Source organism: Nomascus leucogenys, chromosome 11 (assembly GCF_006542625.1).
Source record: "Nomascus leucogenys isolate Asia chromosome 11, Asia_NLE_v1, whole genome shotgun sequence".
NCBI lineage: Eukaryota > Metazoa > Chordata > Mammalia > Primates > Hylobatidae > Nomascus > Nomascus leucogenys.
In genome coordinates, this window is record NC_044391.1 from 36,009,168 (window position 1) to 36,028,734 (window position 19,567).

Sequence of the window (19,567 nt, forward strand, 5' to 3'; positions counted from 1 at the left end):
ACAACATTTTCAGTTTTTGTTTTTTTCTGTTCATTATTTAATTGTTGAACAAGGAAATGCCAGAGGCTATGAGTCCTCATTAGAGCTATTAGCATACATATCATTGAATAAACTCATTGGGTTAAAAGAAAACAGGCACTCTCATATGCCAAAATTCCCTAAAGAGGAATACATTACACTTAAGGTGTATCTGTTCAATTAACTATTAGAAGGTGAAAGCCACCAGAAACTAGAAATACCTCTTCTGGAGCTCATCATCACTTCTTACCTTACACAGGCTTAAACAGTAATTACACACTATTTAATACATACAGTAAAGGGTACAATAAGTAATGATTACATAAACATTGAAAGTATTAAATATTATTTCAGAGGAGATCGGGCACATTCAGGGTGGTATGGCCACAGACTAAATATTATTTCAAAAGCTATCATATATCTTATAGTATAATTTAAAGCTGTGTTAATAATATGCATATAACTGTACTCAGTGGCAGAACACTGAATGGCTTAAACTGCAAGATTACAATAATTATATTTACTAACGTTTCATGTTTCTTAATAGTGCTACCTTATTTTAAATGTTTAATTTCTAATTGTTAATTTCTTTTAAGAAGTATAAGTAATAGCTCCCCAAATAAATTTTATACATATATATATTATTTTACCTACTGAATTAAGTAAAAAACACTTAAATATATTCATCTGTTTTCCAAATTCTGCTTTCATGTTAGAATAAGCTTGATAGTCTTTAGGCATAAATTAATTTGCATATAATATATATTATAATATAGGAGTATCGTGTATGTGTATACATATATACAATTAGCAGAAATACTAGTAAATAATAATGCTTTCCAAAAGGTTGAATTTGTTCTCAGTCATGTCTCAGGTTAATAGCAGCACCGTCCAATATAACACTGGAACAATGTAGGAACAGCAACCTAACCGGGAGAGAACATGATAGGAATGAATGTAGTGAAAATCAATTACCACAGCTAGATTGTAGCAGGGTCACTCAGCTTAAAATCTTTACCACTGGATATGTGTATAGGGATTTTTATGACTAAACATAAAAAAAGCTGGTTTAAATCTGTCTTCTAGCCAAGCAAAAGTAGAAAGAGGCAATAAATAAATCTTGAGAATTACAACATCTGCAATTCAGAAGTGATTCACATAGATAAACTCTAAACTGTAGTCCCCCATTTAATAAATATCTTTTCCCTACTTCTCGTATGTATCTATGCCCGACATTGTTAAATAATGATAAGTAACTATTAATAGTGTTCTTGTACCCAAGAAGATCATGATTTTAAAAAAGATAAATCAAATCCACTAAATATGCCAGCAAAAGATTTTTACAGAAAAGAATAATGCTATTTTACTTTCATTATTTTGATTTAAAGCCTGTAATCAATCCAGGCTAAGAAACAAAATGAAAACATGAATAATATTTATTTTATATTTAATGATATTATGTTATAATGACTGAATCTAAAAAGTCATAGAAATTTTTGCAAATGAAAATCACATAAAGAAACGCAACAACAAATCTGTATAAAAGTGTGTCCAGGCCAGGCGCAGTGGCTCACGTCTGTAATCCCAGCACTTTGGGAGGCCAAGGCAGGTGGATCACGAGGTCAGGAGATCGAGACCATCCTGGCTAACACAGTGAAACCCCGTCTCTACTAAAAGTACAAAAAATCAGCCTGGCAAGGTGGCGGGTGCCTGTAGTCCCAGCTACTCGGGAGGCTGAGGCAAGAGAATGGCGTGAACCCGGGGGGCGGAGCCTGCAGTGAGCCGAGATTGCGCCACTGCACTCCAGCCTGGGCGACAGAGCGAGACTCCGTCTCAAAAAAAAAAAAAAAAAAAAAAAAAGTGTGTCCAATTTACAACTATTACTTGCCTCCTTAGTCTACACAAACAAGATTTTCCTTGCAATTAAATTTTTGTTAAGAGAGACTAATGATTGCCAGAAATTTACAAAAAGAATGCTAATTAAGCTAGGATATCCTACATTCTTACAGTGTCAACTTTTCCAAAATATGAAAATATATTCCTACAAAAAAGAGGCTTCAAGTCAATAGATTCCCTGAATCTTAAGTGAACCAAATGATTATTGGTTGAATGAAGTACTTTCTTCTACAAATATTATGCATAATAATAATTACTGCAACTGCATAAAGTACTTAACACAAACATTGATATGGTTTGACTCTGTGTCCCCACTCAAATCTCATTTTTAGTTGTAATCTCCATAATCCCCATGTGTCAAGGGAGGGACCTGGTGGGAGGTGATTAGATCATGAGGGTGGTTTCCTCCATGCAGTTCTGGTGGTAGTGAGTGAGTTCTCATGAGATCTGCTGTTTTATAAGGGGCTATTTCCCCTTTGCTCATTTGCTTCTCTCACCTGCTGCCATGTAAAACATGCCTTTGCTTCTCCTTCACCTTCATGTTGGTAAGTTTCCTGAGGCCTCCCCAGCCATTTGGAAGTGTGAGTCAATTAAACCTTTCTTTATAAATTACCCAGTCTTGGGTATGTCTTTATAGCACTGTGAGAACAAACTAATACAAACACTGTGCAAACAATTTATCAGTTTAGCACAAGAACCTACAAGGTACGCACTGTTATTTTCTTCAAATTCTGATGAGGAATCTACAGCACACAATTTTTAAGTAACTTACTCAAGTTACACACCTGTCAAGAAATAATCCCACTGTAAAGCACATTTCTTTGTTAATAATCTCTAGCAAATGGCTTCTCCATTTCCCTAATTGCTCAACTTGGGCATCTTGATACCTTGCTTTCCCTAAAATTCCTAACCAATCCACTGGTAAGTACAATTAATCTAAGCCTGAAAATGTACCTCCAGTTTGTCTACTTGCCTGATTTACATCATGTAAGCTCTAGTCTACTCACTTTATTATGTAATTAGGACAACTATAATAGGAGTTCTCACTTGGAAAACTATAGTTCTGCATGTTTTCACATTTTCTGACCAGTTTATTTTCTACCCCCAAATTAATCTGTTTTTGAAAATGTGTCAGTGTGTTACTCTGCTTCTGAGACTTTCAAAGCTTCACTTTGCATGACAAATTCAATCAAATAAAACTCTTACAATGACAAATAGTTTCCTGCATTATCTGGCTCCCAATTATCTTTCCAAAGTCATAGTACTCACCATCCCTAATTGCCCACCACTGCATTGCTGCTTCAGCAACCCCACCTGCATTCCTTCCTTCAGTCCTTGAAACACAGGGAGCTATTTCTCCTCCTTATATTTTAGGTCCAGCTTTAATGTTACCTCCTCAGTGAGACCTTCTTGGCCATCTAGCTAGATAGTTCATCTCTATTATTCATTCTTCTGATTCCTTGATATCATTTTATAACTACATATTTCATTATTGTTCAATTTATTTTCAATTATACTCAATGAAAATGTAATCTCCAGAAGGATAGAAGCCATTTGTTTATTTCCTCATTGTATATTTAGCACCTAGAACAGTGCCAACACATATCAGACACTCACAGAGAATTCATCACTAACAGATACTTTCACACATGCTACAGTCTTTGCCTTTGTCCATTATTAGTACTTTGTATGTGGTTTCACAAGAATTATTAGAGTATGCCAAATATGGACTTCTTTAACAAATTTGAGATTTAGGCCATTTGTTAATTTGGAAGCAAAAATAAAATTACTAATTTTCTTTTTTTTTTTTTTTTTTTTTTTGAGACGGAGTCTCGCTCTGTCGCCCAGGCTGGAGTGCAGTGGCGCAGTCTCGGCTCACTGCAAGCTCCGCCTCCCGGGTTCACGCCATTCTCCTGCCTCAGCCTCTCCGAGTAGCTGGGACTACAGGCGCCCGCCACCACGCCCGGCTGTTTTTGTATTTTTAGTAGAGACGGGGTTTCACCATGGTCTCGATCTCCTGACCTTGTGATCCGCCCGCCTCGGCCTCCCAAAGTGCTGGGATTACAAGCGTGAGCCACCACGCCCGGCCAAAATTACTAATTTTCATAAACATCAAATATATGTTCCAGAAGAACATGGCAAGAAGACTCACATATTTTCTTTCTTTTAAATCAATGCACTTGTATGAACACTGGCAAATACAAGTATCTTATCAGAACTGGTGATGTCTTTATTCATTTCTTTAGATTTCACGAACTCTAATGCAACTCATGAAAATACTCCTAAAGTATATTCTTACTGAACATCCCAAATAGATTACATACTAAGTTCTTGACTTAGTCAAGCACGTACACAGCTTAGAGCTAGTTGGTCAGATATTCACGGAATTATTCTCCAACTTTGCTGTAAATCAGAGTTACTTAGGGAGTTTGTTTAAAAAAAAATCATCTGCTCAGGTCCCAACTCCAGATATTTCCATTCAGCATTTCTGGGGTGGGGTCAGGCCACTGTATTTTTAACAAGCTCCCCAGGGACTCTGTTCACCTTGTCTTAGTAGACACTTTTCAAACTTCTCTAAGTGAGCTTTGATGCTAAAAATATTTAGCATTCAAGTCCTGCTTCTTTACCAAAGTCTGATGGTGTTTAGTGATCTTATCTAGTGGTGTTCAGTGATTTTCAGATAAATATAGCCTATTAGTGACTCTGCAAAATGTTTTAAGACCTCATCTCAAAATATTCTCTCTTTGCTTACCCTACCCCATCCACAGTATTTCAGTTTCAGTTCCTTGAATATGTCAAGTGCCTTGCCACCGCTGGGCCTTTGAACTCGATGTTCCCTCTGCCTATAAAATTCACACCCAGCTTTACATGGCTGTGTCATTATCTAGCTAGTAGTTTTATCTTCTATGTCATATCCTCAGTGAGGTCTTTCCTTATAATGCTCATCTGTTTACTTGTTAGTGTAAAGTCTCACATATGATTTTATGGGCCACTAGAAATTAAGGTACTTTTGTTTTTCTTTTGTCAACTCTGTATCCAAAGTGCAGAGCACAGCTGGCTAGCATAGAGTGAGTCTCAAAAACTGAGTATTATTTAACATATTCACTCCTGGGAAACTAATTCATTAGCCTTTCATTTTTCCTTTGTTTGTGATTTTACCTCCCAAATTATAAACTAAAAGTATAAAAATTACCTTGAAGTGCATCCATGTGTACCTTATTTTCTAAACAAAAAAATCAAAAACAAAAACCAGAGATGTTTGGAAACTTGCCCTCCTTTAGTTTAAGTCTCTATTTAATATCACATTAAAACCCAATATCCATGGTCTCTTTGCCCACTATTTGTTCTTCTATCCAAGACTATTGTTCAAAATCATATATTATATATACATCAGTTATCTTCACTGAAATCATATGGTTTTTGTTTCTTTTCTTTTTGTTTTGCAAGGGAAAGGGGTGTTGTGTACTGTTTCTGCTTTTGTTGTTGCAGCTGCTTTACCTCCTCCCCATCGCAGGCATCTTGCTAGATCATTGCCAGTCCCAAGAGGCAGAATTGCAACTGGAGGATGCTTGCCTACATTGGCCTTTTCTGCAGAATAAAAAAAATACAAATAAAGAAAATTTTAAGTTCAGATAAAACAACAGAAATAAAAAGATAGCCTGATGACATTAAATGAAGGAATTCCAATAGGTACTCATAAACAAAACATAATTGTATTTTTAGATATATACAATAATGAATTATGGATAATTTGTACACATTTGTAGCAATTGATAAAACACAAATACTATTATTCACAGAATGATGGAATTTTCAAAACTCAGGCAAGAGGAAAGCTTTTTAAATATCTTAACTCAGCTAAAAATTGTGGTGTGTCTTATCTCCATTACAATCCTCAGGGATATTATTATATACAGCATAAGATTACAACACAGAGACACAACTAGGATGGATGGGTAGGTTCCTACATAAAGTCCTTTTGCAACATCAATTCCAAGTACATTTTACTTAAAGGAATAAAATATTTGAAAACTGTTGAATTATAAAAGTGAGTAAATTGCTAACAATGTCCTTGACTTTTTCCCACCCATGGTGTTGCTTTGTGTCAGAGCAAACGGAACACAACATTAACAGCTGGAATACAACGAGATCAGCAGGTTTTCCGTGAGATTAATCTTTACATCACATAATACTTTGGGTTCAGAACAGTAAAGATCTCTGCCGCTGACATCCCATATGCTTTGGTTTGAATCATCGCATGCCTTGAATTAATCTCACAAATGTATTTCACTTTCTTTTATTTTTCTTCCTCCTTAGCCCCTTAAAATCAGTGTACCTGTGTGTGTAGGGATAGAGGGGATAGATAATGTAGGGATATGTCACAATGAAATAGCCAACAATAAGATTTTGAGGGCTAAAACAAGCTAAGAATTCCTGCTATTTTTCCTCTAAAACCCTTACAAGTCCTCAGATACTTTTCCAACTAACTCATTAACTTTTGTAATTCTTGAATTCTGGTTGTCTTCTCAGATAAAACATATAAATATGATTTACATTGTTTAACGGAAGGCCAGATCAGAATTTTCAGTTTCTTTTTAAATCAAATATTAGTAGATTAAAGCTGTTAGATCCTTATCAAAAGTGTTGCCAACATGTATTTTTTTTAATTTGAATATTTTTGGTGTATGCAAAGACAAAATGTTTTCTGCATTGACTAAATAGGTGTCTGTTTCAATTTATACAGAAGGTAAAACTTCTTTTGAATCAATTCGTTTCATGAAAGTGCCTGTTTTAAACAAAGAATTGATCAGTGCAGTAACTGAAATGAGACCAAAAAGAGTCAATATTTGTTTTGGATTTATTTCCTCATAAAGGCCAATTCATGATCTCTTTTTCTAACTAGCAACCAGTTCCAACAACTGACTGGATCTAAAAAACCAAATAATTTTCCTTAATTTATAGTTTTTCTTGTACTGCATACTTACCTCATATCCTCAATGATGTTCCTGTATTATTTGCTCATAAAAATCGAGCTTTTTCAGTTTAAAGAGAGAGGCAATATAGAATAAGTCTTAACTGTGCATTCTAATCTCAGCTCTCTCAGTTCACAGCTATAAGACTTTGTTGTAGTTATTTACTTTTTTCCAAATTTTAGGTTCCCTATCTCTACATGGGATTATTAATACTATCTGTGTCATAGAGTTGTGAGGAATAAACAAGATAACATGATGAATAAAAATTAGCTATGATGATGATGATGATGATGGATGATAACAATATGAATGTGTAGAGAGGGTAAGGTTTTGAGGGTCCATGTTTTAGTAATGTAAGCACATCAATTTTGCACAGACTTTATCACAAATACTAAGACTGCTCCTTCAGCTCCTTGTCTGGGGCATGCAAACAATCTGATTTCCTAAAGCCGCATTTGAAAACAGCCCATTTGAAAACTACTCTGAAAATTTGGTAAACACTGTAAGAAGTGGATTAGAAAGGAAGGACTTCTATGTACTTGTAAACTATTTTGCCAGTTACATTTTTGAACTACAGAATAATAAGTTAAACCAGTGTGCAACCTTCCAGATGTCCAATTATATAACTGCTTCCAAAGATAATGATACAAGCAATAGACACACAGATGAAACAGGATTTAAAGCTATCGCTCTCTCCCCAGCCATATTAAGTATGTGTCTGCATTACCTATGCAATCCAAAACCCAGCCCACGGTTCCATCTCCACCACAGGCTAACACTCTGAAGTCAGGAACATCACGGAAAAAGTTTAACCTGAAAAATAAGCATGTTATGGCACATGATTAATAGTTTAAAAATATTTTCAGTTTTGTATCATTAGCATTTTACCTGATGAAATACGTTATTTTATAAAAACTGTAAAATATCTCAGTGATAACTTACATATCCTTTAATCCTATTTTATAATTATATATTCAAGATTCTATAACTTAAAAATATTTTGTAATTATATATTCTAGATTCCATAATGAATATACTCTATTTTTCTTTAATAAACTCTAAAATTTTAAGAATAAAATTAGTAAATTATAATAATTTTCATTGATATTCTCCCAGATGTGATTTGCAGTTCACATAACCCAGAATGACATATACTACATTATTTCATTTAATAAATTTCATCAATCCAAAATTATCTTTTGAGTGAATATATAAATGTGACAGTTATGTCAGTAAATATGTCTTTAACAATTTTCTACTTTCTCCATTACTGGGAGAAATTGATCAGACTGCAACTGGGGTTCTAGCCAACTTTCCTTTTGACTGAGAATCTGCAAATAGGAGTCAGGCTTCACCTTGTATTTTGACCTGGTTGACAGTGTTTTCCACCCAGGAACACTCTAGCCTAATTGCTGGGTCAGCTGCCATAAATACCCACTGCTTCTGCTGTTACTGCATGCAGCGTGCTTAATAATGCAACCTACCTTGGGAAAAGTCACAAAGGCAGGTAATGCAGCCAGCTATACAGTCATAGCCTATTTTATTGCAATAAAAAAATTGAAACAGGACAGAAATTTTGGTATGTGTCTCTTCACCTCCCTTGTCCCAAAGATAACAACTGATAGCGATATAATATGCAACTATCCAAGGAATTTTTCTACGTACTTACATATACAAATTTTCGTACATAAGTCTTTACTACACACATATTTTCAACATGAATAAAACTGTGCTATACATACTGTTCATTAACTTGTGTGGTTTTATTTTAACTTCAAATATGTCTAAGAGAACTTTGTGTATCAGTATATAACATATGCATATGTCATGTGTTGCATTCTGTCAGATTATTATTTTTAAGCACTGCATCATGTTTTATAAGTTCATGTACTACAAGATAAAATGATTTCTTTTTATGAATTTTTAAGCTATTTCCAGTGTCTCATTATTACAAAAAAGTATTGTATTTAACATTATTTGAAGAACATTTGTGTAAACGTGCACATATGTTTTGAAGGCTACTCTAGAGAAAAATATTCCATTCCATTATTATATCCCTCTGAATGGCTCCCACTGTCAAATATGCAAGGATCCATTTCCTTGCAACCACAAAACACTACATATGAACAACTTTATGATATTTCTTTAATAATGAGTGAAAGCCAATGTCTTTTAATTTGTTGTAAAATCACACTTCCCTGTTTACTAGTGAGTTGAGCATATTTTTATACATTTCCTGAAGATGTGTAAGTTCTCCTATGAAAAGAACATTCAAAGATGTGCCTTTCTTTCTATTGAACTGTCTTTTAATTTTTTATTTTTATTTTTTTTTTGAGATGGAGTTTCACTTTTGTTGCCCAATATGGAGTGCAATGGTGCAATCTTGACTCACTGCAACGTCCTCCTCCTGGGTTCAAGCGATTCTCCTGCCTCAGCCTCCCAAGTAAGCTGGGATTACAGGTGCCCACCACCACGCCTGGCTAATTTTTGTATTTTTAGTAGAGATAGCGTTTCACCATGTTGGCCAGGCTGGTCTCATACTGTTGACCTCAGGTGATCCATTCTCCTTGGCCTCCCAAACTTCTGAGATTATAGGTGTGAGCCACTGCGCCGGGTGAGTTGTCTTTTAATAATACTTTACAAACTCTTTGCATATTACAGCAATCTTTGCATTTAAATTTGCATCATTTAAAAAAGTTTTGTCAGAGTAATACCAACACTGCATAAATATAATGAAATATATATAAAAATTACTAAAACCCATCATCTGATTGTAATACCCATGAATATTTAGAACAGGAAACTTTCATGCCTTTTCTCATTTATTATATTGTGAATATTTAACCTTTGTGAGACATGTTGCAAATATTCGGTTCTAATACTCATTGTTTTACTTATACTAATACATATACAATAGGATAAACACATATGTACCAGTTGCCCATTCCAGGAGGTAGAACATTTCTAATAACTTACATATTTCTCTGTTTTCTTTCCCTATAGCACTGCCCTTTCTAATTTACAAAGGTGAGCGCTATTCTGAATACTGAGTTACCACGTGTCTGACATAATCAACATGTGTCTTTCTACTTTTCCCACTTAGCATTGGTACACGGATTCATTCACGTTGTAGCTGAAGCTTTTTCCACGGGTAGCTGAAGTTCTTTTTACTTCTAGTGCTGTGTTAAATACCACTTATATGTCTTTTAAAATCCATGTCAATGGGCATTTCAACTGGTTTGCTTTACATTCTTGCAAAAAGTGCATTCTCGTAAAGGCATACCTCATGTATTGCTCTTTATTGAGCTTAGCAGATACTGCAATTTTTACATCTTGAATGTTTGTGGCAACTCTGCTTCTAGCAAGCCTATCAGTGCCATGTTTTCCAACAACACATGCTCACTTGGTGTCTGTGTCACATTTTTGTAATTATCGCAATATTTCAAGCTTTTTCATTATTATTATATCTGTTCTGGTGATCTCTGATCAGTTATTATAGTAATTGCTTTGAGGTGCCATGAACCACGCCCATGTAAGACAGAGAACTTAATCACGAATGTTGTGTGTGTTCTGACTGCTCCACCCACCAGCCGTCCTCCTGTCTCTCTTCGTGTCCACAGGCCTCTCAATTCCCTTAGACACAACAGTATTGAAATTAGGGAAATTAACAACCCTACAATGTCCTCTAAGTGTTCAAGTGAAAGGAAGAGTTGCATTTCTCTTTCAATCAAAAGCTAGAGATTATTAAGCTGAGTGAGGAATGCATGTCAAAAGCACAGGCAGGCCAAAAGCTAGCCCTTTTGTGCCAGTAAGCCAAGTTGTAAAAGCAAAGGCAAAGTTATTGAAGGAAATTAAAAGTGCTATGCCAGTGAACACACAAACAACAAGAAGGTGAAACAGCCTTATTGCTGATATGGAGAATGTTTTAGTGGTCTAGACAGAAGATCGAAGGAGCCACAACATTCCCTTAAGCTAAAGCCAAATCCAGAGCAAACCCCTAACTCTATTCAATTCTATGAAGGCTGAGAGATGTGAGGAAGCTGAAAAATAGTTTGATGCAAGCAGATGTTGGTTCATGAAGCTTAAGGAAAGAAGCTGTATAAACAGCAAGTGCTGAGGAAGAAGTGGCAGCAAATAATCCAGAAGATCTAGCTACAATTATTGATAAAGGTGGTATGCTAAACAACAATTTTTCAATGTAGACAACATAGCCTTCTAATGGAAGAAGATGCCATCTAGGACTTTGATAGCTACAAAGGAGAAGTCAATGCCTGGCCTCAAAGCTTCAAAGAACAGGCTGACTCTCCTGTGAGGGGCTAATGAAGCTGATGACTTTAAGTTGAAGCCAATGCTCATTTGCCATTCTGAAAATCCTAGGGCCCCTAAGAATTATGCTAAACCTACTCTACCTGTGCGCTATAAATGGTGGAACAAAGCGTGAGGGATATCACATTTCTTTACAGCATGGTTTACTGAGTATTTTAAGTCCACGATTGAGACATACTTCTCAAAAAAAAAAAGATTCCTTTCAAAATATTATTTTCATTGACAATGTACCTGGTCACCCAAGATTCTGATGGAGATGTGCAGAAAGATGAATGTTGTTTTCATGCCGGCAAACACAGCATACATTCTGCAACTCATCGATCAAAGAGTAATTCAACTTTCAAGTCTTATTTAAGAAATACATTTCATATGGCTATAGGTGCCACAGACAGCGATTCATTTTGGGGATCTGGGCAAAGTAAATTGACAACCTCTGCAAAGGATTTAATAATCTAGGTGTCACTAAGAACATTCATAATTCATGGACAGAGGTCAAAATATCAGCATTAACAAGAGTTTGGAAGAAGTTGATGCCAAGTCTCATGGATGACTTTACAGGGTTCAAGACTTCAGTGGAGGAAGTCACTGCAGACGTCATAAGAACAGCAAGAAGTAGAATTATAAGTGGAGGCTGCATGTGACTGAATTGCTGCAATCTCATCATATTTGATGAGAATTGAATTTGAAAGGATGAGGAATTGACTTTTAGAGATAAGCAAAAAAAGAGGTTTCTTGAAATGGAATCTACTCCTAGTAAAGATGCTGTGAACACTGTTGAAATGGTAACAAAGGATTTAGATTATTACATAAATTTAATTGATAAGGCAGCAGCAGGATTTGAGAAGACTGACTCAAATTCTGAGGGAAGTTCTACTGTGTATAAGATGCTAGCAAACAGCATTACATGCTAGAGAGAAATCTTTCATAAAAGTAAGAGTCCATCAATGGGTCAAACTTCATTGTTGTCTTATTTTAAGAAACTACTAGAGCCACCTCCACTTTCAGCAACCACCACTCTGATCATTTGGTTCCCATTAAAATCAAGGCTAAACTCTCTACCAGAAAAAACATTATGACTTCCTGGAGGCTCAGATGATTGTTACTATTTTTTTTGCAATGAATTATTTTTAAATTAAGGTATATACATTTTTTAAACCACAATGCTATTGCACATTTAATAGACAACAGTATAAACATAACTTTTATATGTACTGGGAAACCAAAAAATTTGTGTGACTCACTTTATTGTGATATTCACTTTATTGTGGTGGTGTGGAACCAAACCCACAATATAGCCAAGGTATGCCTATACATACTTCCTAGCATTTAAGAGCAGTGGCCACTTTAGAGTAATGCATATTAATATGCAACTTTACCAGATAACATCAATGTTTTTCACAAAGAAGTTGCACCAATGTACAATGGATGTGCTCTATTGAATCCATTCTCTTTCAACACTTGTCACACTTTTTCATTTTATTTATTTCTTATTTTTGTGAAATGCCTATTTATCCTTTTGGTTTTTATTATGTATTCCTTTTTACCTTGTTGGTTTGTAAAAAAATTTTACACGTCTTTGATTTTAGTCCTTTTTGAATAATTTTTTTTTCAAATATCTTCTACAAATTTAAAGTTTTTTCTTTTACTTTCATTAATGTGTATTTTAATGAATAAGAACTTAGTTTTAATATTCAATTTCATCATCCCTTTGATAAGTAGTTAGTACCCTAACTAGTCTTCTGTAAGACAAACTTCCTTACTCAGAGCTCAGAATTCACATATACTCTCTTAAAATGTCAGTTTTGCTTTCGACATAGAAATTCTTAGTTTCTTGTGGTGTGAAGTACTTTCTTTTCTTCTCTCCCCACTTTCTCCCATCTCCCCTTTATCCTGGCCTCCGGCCCTCCCCCTCTTCCTTTCTTACTCCCTTTCACCCTTCCTTTTAGCTGTAGTGCAGCACTTTTTTCTATTTATTTTTTATCCATCTTTTCATTTATTGAATAATTCAACTTTCTACTATGCAAAGTCCATGATAGGTATTATTTCCACATATGGGTACATTTCTACTTGTATTCTCTATCGAGTTTTACTCACGACGTTGTCCATCTCTGCACTAGTACCACACTCTCGCAATTACTATAGCTTTCTAGTAAGTCCATATCTCAGGGCATGAAGAATCTTACCAATTATTTCTTCTTTTTTTCATATACATTTAAACTCATATTTCACCAAAACTAAAATAATAGTAAGAAAAATCAATCATGATTTTGACTGAAGTTGCATTAAAACTATATATTAATTTTGGGAGAAATAACACATGTATAATATGAATTAAGTTTCCTTATTCACGAATGTAGTATTGCTCGATTTATTTAGATATTCTTTAATATCCTTCAACAAAGATTTAAATTTTCTGCTAACAGGTCTTGCATATATTTTGTTAGATTTATTCTTGGTTGTTTTGTAGTTTTTGTTGGTATTTTAAATATTTAAAAATTATGTTTATTAATAACATTAATATTTTTGTTGCTGGCATATATAAACATATTTGACTGTTATACATTGATTTTATAAATAATCATATTACCACTGTTTTTCTATGGCTTACATTTTGTTTATGGATACATTTGGATTTCTATGTATGTAATTGTGGCATTTGCTACTAGCAACGGTATTATTAGTAATCTCCAGTCCTTATAATTGTTTTTTCTTTCCCTGTGTCTTTTTCCTTGACAGAATTCCAACATACGGTTGAATAGGAGTATTCATAGTGAATATCCATATCTTGTTCCTGAAGATCAGAATTACTTTTGGAATCTGCCCATTTAGGATATCTGTTATTGAGATTTTATTTTTCTTTCTTTTTACTTTCCTTTATTTTTGATGGAGATTTTTTACGAGGTTAACAAGTTTCCCTTCTACTCTTTTTAATAAGAATTTTTACTAACATAAGTAATAAGTTTTTCTGCATTTTTGAGATTTGACAAGGACTCTGTCCTTTAATTGGTTAGTGTGAGAATAAACATTTATATATTTCTGCATTATTAAACCATTGTTGCAGTCCTTTCATGCACCCAAATTGATTTTTGTGTATTAATATTTTTAAGATAATTGAATTTCTTTGCTAATATTTTGTTTAGAAATTTTGCATCAATATTTATGAACAAATTGACCTGTTTTTCTTCCTCATACCACTTTTGTCTACTTTTTAAAATTAAAATTATACTGCCTTAAAGAATATGTTGCAGAATATTCCTCCTTTTACTATTTTTGTGGAAGAATTTGTATAATTATTGAAGTTACTTGAAAACTGGTAGCACTTGCATAACAAACCTGAATTTCTGGTGTTTTTTTTTAAGAGAAAAGTCTTAAATCATTGTTTAAATTACTTTAATAATTATTCTTAAAAATTTATGATTTTAAATTCTTCTTAAGTCAGCTTTTTTTCCAGCTATACTTCTGTAGCAATTTGATTCTCCCTCCTAGATTTTCAAACATTGGCACTGGAGCTTAAGAAAACTTTGTAAAACACGGCAGTAGCTGCAACATTTCCCACCGAGCTAATTGTTTTTGGTGAAAGCCTAACCATCCAGTTGACTCACCATTGTTCTTCCATTCCATGATGATGTTTCATCTGTTATTCATTCTTGTTTTCTTTAAAAATTGTCATCATTGGTTCTTCAGCAGCATCCTACCCCCAAACATAAACCCCATGTGACTGTCAGACCAGCTTACTCTCTGTAAATTGATTGCTAATTGGAAAATTTGACCTCTCTTTATCTCAATTTCTTGATCCATTCAATCCATGCAGTTTTCCCTAGAAACTCATTCATTCCTTACTACATTCATTCATTAATATCCTTGGGATTTATTTAGTGATTCTGACCCTCAGTTTCCATAACTTTAGAATGGAATTAACACCACGTGGTTTGTTGGGCTCTTTATATACACATAAAGTAAATGTGTATGTAAATACAACTTACTATTCACATGTTATTACTAATTTAATTATATATTTTTTCTTTATTAAAAGTAGTCTAGGTGTGTTTTAGGTCAGAGTGCCACTTCTCTATTTCCCCACCTCCTCCACCTGCACTGTTCTGGCAGAATAGTCACAATTTTCTAACAAGCAGTAAGGAGAGTTTTTCTGCATCCAATCTGAAACTGTAACTAGTGGACAATTGGGAGACCTGCCTACAGCACTGGAGACACAAGGTACAGAGGAAAACAGCTGTGATAGAGGACAAGTAAATTGAAGAGGCTCAGCAGGAGCCAAAATGCAGGGTCCTGCATGGCACTGACTTTTCACCCAGGAAGGCTGTGATGAGGAGCAGCTGGGAGGCTTCCACATCACGAGTCACCCTTCCAATGTGGAGAAGTGAGAAAATGGGGAGTGTCAGGAAGGACTTCACTCTGGGGAAACTTTTGTACTGTGTATTGTACTTTTTACCTATCAATTCCACAATGTTCCATGTGAAGAATGAATAAGCATAAACATTTTGCAATGAAATCATGCTTGGGTCCTGAATTTATTTGCACCATTTTATTAATTTTTTTGAAATTAAAAGTTCAAATGATTTATGAAGAAAATGAATGATGATGAGTTTCCAATGTTGGCCTTTATAGCACTGATTCACCTAGAGAGTTTCCTATGTATCTGCAATAGCTACATTTGAAAGCAAGCCTATTATTTGGGTTTAGCAGCCTTCTGTCAAAGAGGCTTCTTTTTTTATCATATTTGCTCTATAATCACCACTATAACATTCCATAAAGTTTCAGTTACACAGGATGAATAAATTCTAATATCCACTGCAAAACACTGTTCCTATAGTTAACGATACTGTTTTGTACATTTAAAAAGTTTAAGAATGTAGCTCTTATGTTAATTGTTCTTACCACGACCACAACAAAAGAGCAGGTGGTGAAATTGTGATGCTTAATATTACTAAAAACAAATCCAGAAAATTTCATCTAAGATTCAGAGGCTTACTTTGTGTTAAGATAAAACTGATACAGAAAAGGCAGTACATTTTCATTTGTACCTAATTGTTATTAGGTACAAAGCACACCAGGAAAACCTTTTTTAAAAGAAAAGAAAATTATAGTACTGATTCCAGAGTCTTGGAAAGTGTCATAAATCAGAATTCTTAACATCAATATGTAAATATTACTTTTTATTCCAATCTTATATTTTATTATTACAAAATACTATCACTTATATGCAATGTGGCTGTATGGGTTAGAAACAGATTAAGTATATAAAATAAATATATGGCTATAAGTAGTATATATATTATAAATTATAAAATAATATTTTTGATACTTAGAGGAAATCAGTGTGAGAGTCATAAATATTTTCAGCATTTCCATGCATGGTGAATGCTCACTTTAATTATACATATTCATATCTCTTTGTTTTCAAGAAACACAAGGCTGAAGGATCCAAAATGACTTTACCATATGTCATCAATTCTTTTTCCTCCTTCTTGTTTAGAAAAAAATAATTTCAAGAGCTTGCCTTACGAAAGGTCTGCATTCTGATTTAAGCATTTAGAGACAGAAAGAAGCATACGTATCTCTGATTATTCTATTCAATTCATATTTATACTTGCATGCATACAGTTACATACTATATTATTCTTAAAGTTATAAGATTATATGGATTCAAAATTGCCTCAATAAAATCTGGCTGAATTTTCTGATTTGTGATGTTACCATTGTTTTTGAAACAATATTTATGGTCTAGAAAACCAATTTTTAATAACTTTCAGCTTATTTATTAATACCCAAACTGAATCTATACATACCTTGGTATCATTGATATTATTATTATTGCTGGTGTAATATCTTTTAAAAATCCATGCATGAATTATTTATGCTCCCCAATGTTTCATTCTATTATATATATTACAAAATGGGGGAAAGGTTATTTCATGTTTTTCTCTGTGGATTTCGATGTTTCATGAATTTAATGTAACTCTCTCAACATTTTAATTTAAAGTAAAATTAATTATAATAATATCCTCCAATCTAATGTCTTATGTACTTTGTTTCAACAATACACTTTAAAATTTAGTTAAACTAGGAAATGCACCTGTTCCAGCTAATTTGGTTAGAGTTTTGAGATATTGTATGGAAGCTGAATTTACACTGTTTTGAGAAGACATTCCATGTGGATAAGTGGGATAGTTATAAAAAATTAATTTGAATTAATCTTTATAAATGCAGTGTAACTTAATTCTGTTGCCATAATAACCAGAAATAAGTTTTAGAGTATTTGAAAAATATACATATTCCAGTGGACCATTAATAATTGAAACATTTATTTCATTATTTCTGGAAATCTCAAACAAATCTTTTATGCTTAAGTGTGTTAAAAGTGAAGGAGAGAGGGACAGAGAAAGGGAAAAACACAGACTGAAATGACAAAAGAGAGCATGAGACACAGAAAATGAGAGAATATTTATTCCTGGGGAACCTATAATGTTATCTCTTTAATATTCCTCCTCCTATAAAATGAGTTAGAAATGAAAGGTCAGTAAATGACAGGTTCTATGATGTAGCCTAAATATTTTTCCTTTCCTCACTAATGTATGTATTTCTTTAAAAATTAATATTGGCAGAAATATCAAATTTTTAGAGTCATTTCTGAGTGAATAGAAACATTAATATTTAGTTGAAATATTCTTGCCCTCATATAGAAAACATTTATAATTTTATTAGTGTAAGTAAAACACTTTTGTAAATATATTTTGTTAAAATATAATTTTTTTCTATTGCATGGAAAATTATAACCCTTTAAGGATATTTTTAAAAAATATAAATTAATATTTAAAAACCAAGTAACTGATGATAAACAAAAATTATGAGTGGTCATTATTTTAGACTGAGCTTCTGCACTGGGCCCCAACAGACCAGACCAAACCAGAATGGAGTCTCTTGTGCTAAGTGCCATGTAATCAAATTGAACTTTGAAATGGTCCAGTTAAAAAAAAAAAAAACAAGAGATTTGCAGCAACCAATCAGAAGGGGGCCCAGTTCACCAGAGCTAGCATGATAAGGAAGTCCCCTCTGTTTTGACCCTGTAAGAAAAGTAACTTTGAAATGACCAATCTGCCTTTCATCCCTTATTTCTGCTTTCTTCAGCCCTCTTCTGCTTATAAAGCCAAACTCCTGTGCTCAGTTCATTGAACACTCATTCTATTCTATAGAATTAGGTGTTACCCAGTTCTAGAATTGCAAATATAAGCCAATGAGATCTTTAAGCTAAATTTGTTGTAAATTTGTTTTTTGACACCAAAGAACACAGAACACCTTTTAAAAAGCCATTTTCTCTCATCTGTAAGTGTAAGTGTTTTCTACATTAGAAAGGGAGCGATTTAATTGAACTCCATATTTGCATACTGTATTTACTGCTACAAATATGCAGTAAAATTTATGGTCATGCTACATGAAAGTCCATCCCTAAAAGTATAATGAATATGCATGTTATGTGTGTACTGATATGTATATATGTGTTTGGAAATGCAGTTTAAAATATTTATTGTAAGTTACATGACTAAACATAGAGAATTGACAGACAATTCTGATGTAATGAGTTGAAAATGAAGGGAAAAATACGACAAAGAGTGTCAATTAAAACAGAAGTTACACATTCTTCCTGATATTTGAAAGAAGTTAAAATGGAATAAGTCATTCTTATTGCTTCTAATTGGAAAGCACATATATATCATTTATGGTCCAAATTTATAGTCTATAAAATTAACCCCTAAAATGTAGCAGCACAAGTGATTAGGTTGCTCAAGACTGTTTGACAAATTTACTGAAATCCATTCTGTCGTGTGAATGTTTTTAATATTAATAATTAGAATGAGTTTCTATTCTGTACACATCAGATCATTCCACTGAGTTAGCTTAGAGTGTGAAGTAAGAATGTATTTTGAAAGGAAATAAATCTAGACTTCTACAGAAGAAAAAATACTTTGCTTAGGTTCAAATACAAAAGAATAGCTATAAATACTTTATAAATGAAATGGCACCTGCACCTATCCACTTATTCAATATAAATGTAGTAACTACAACTATGTACTAGGAACTGAGTTAGATTCCAGAGATTCAAAAGCAAGGTAGAATTCTTGTCTTTGATTATCTCACTGGCTTAACTGAGAAGGCAGACAAGAAAACAAACAGTTCAGGTCACTATAAGATGTTCTTTGAGGGCAGTTAATGTGGACTAGGTAGGGATGAGGGGTGGCTTAATAAACTTGGAGACACATGAGTTGAATCTTGAAGCCTGGGTGAAGTTAATTAGCTGATGAATTGGGGACAGATGTGAGGAGAAACTGAGTGAAGGG

The 19,567-nt window shown here is 33.7% G+C and overlaps 1 protein-coding gene across 15 annotated transcripts in view; it reads right to left on the bottom strand.

Annotated features, from left to right (window-relative positions):
- DGKB (diacylglycerol kinase beta) overlaps positions 1-19,567 on the bottom strand; it is a 799,601-nt gene that overhangs the window by 425,137 nt on the left and 354,897 nt on the right. For all 15 annotated transcript variants that reach the window (XM_030822175.1, XM_030822171.1, XM_030822169.1 and 12 more), the window contains 2 exons: positions 7,615-7,700; positions 5,413-5,502 (listed from right to left, as the gene is read on the bottom strand). In XM_030822175.1, coding sequence (XP_030678035.1) covers positions 5,413-5,502; positions 7,615-7,700 — 176 coding nt within the window. The remainder of the gene's footprint in view (positions 1-5,412; positions 5,503-7,614; positions 7,701-19,567) is intronic.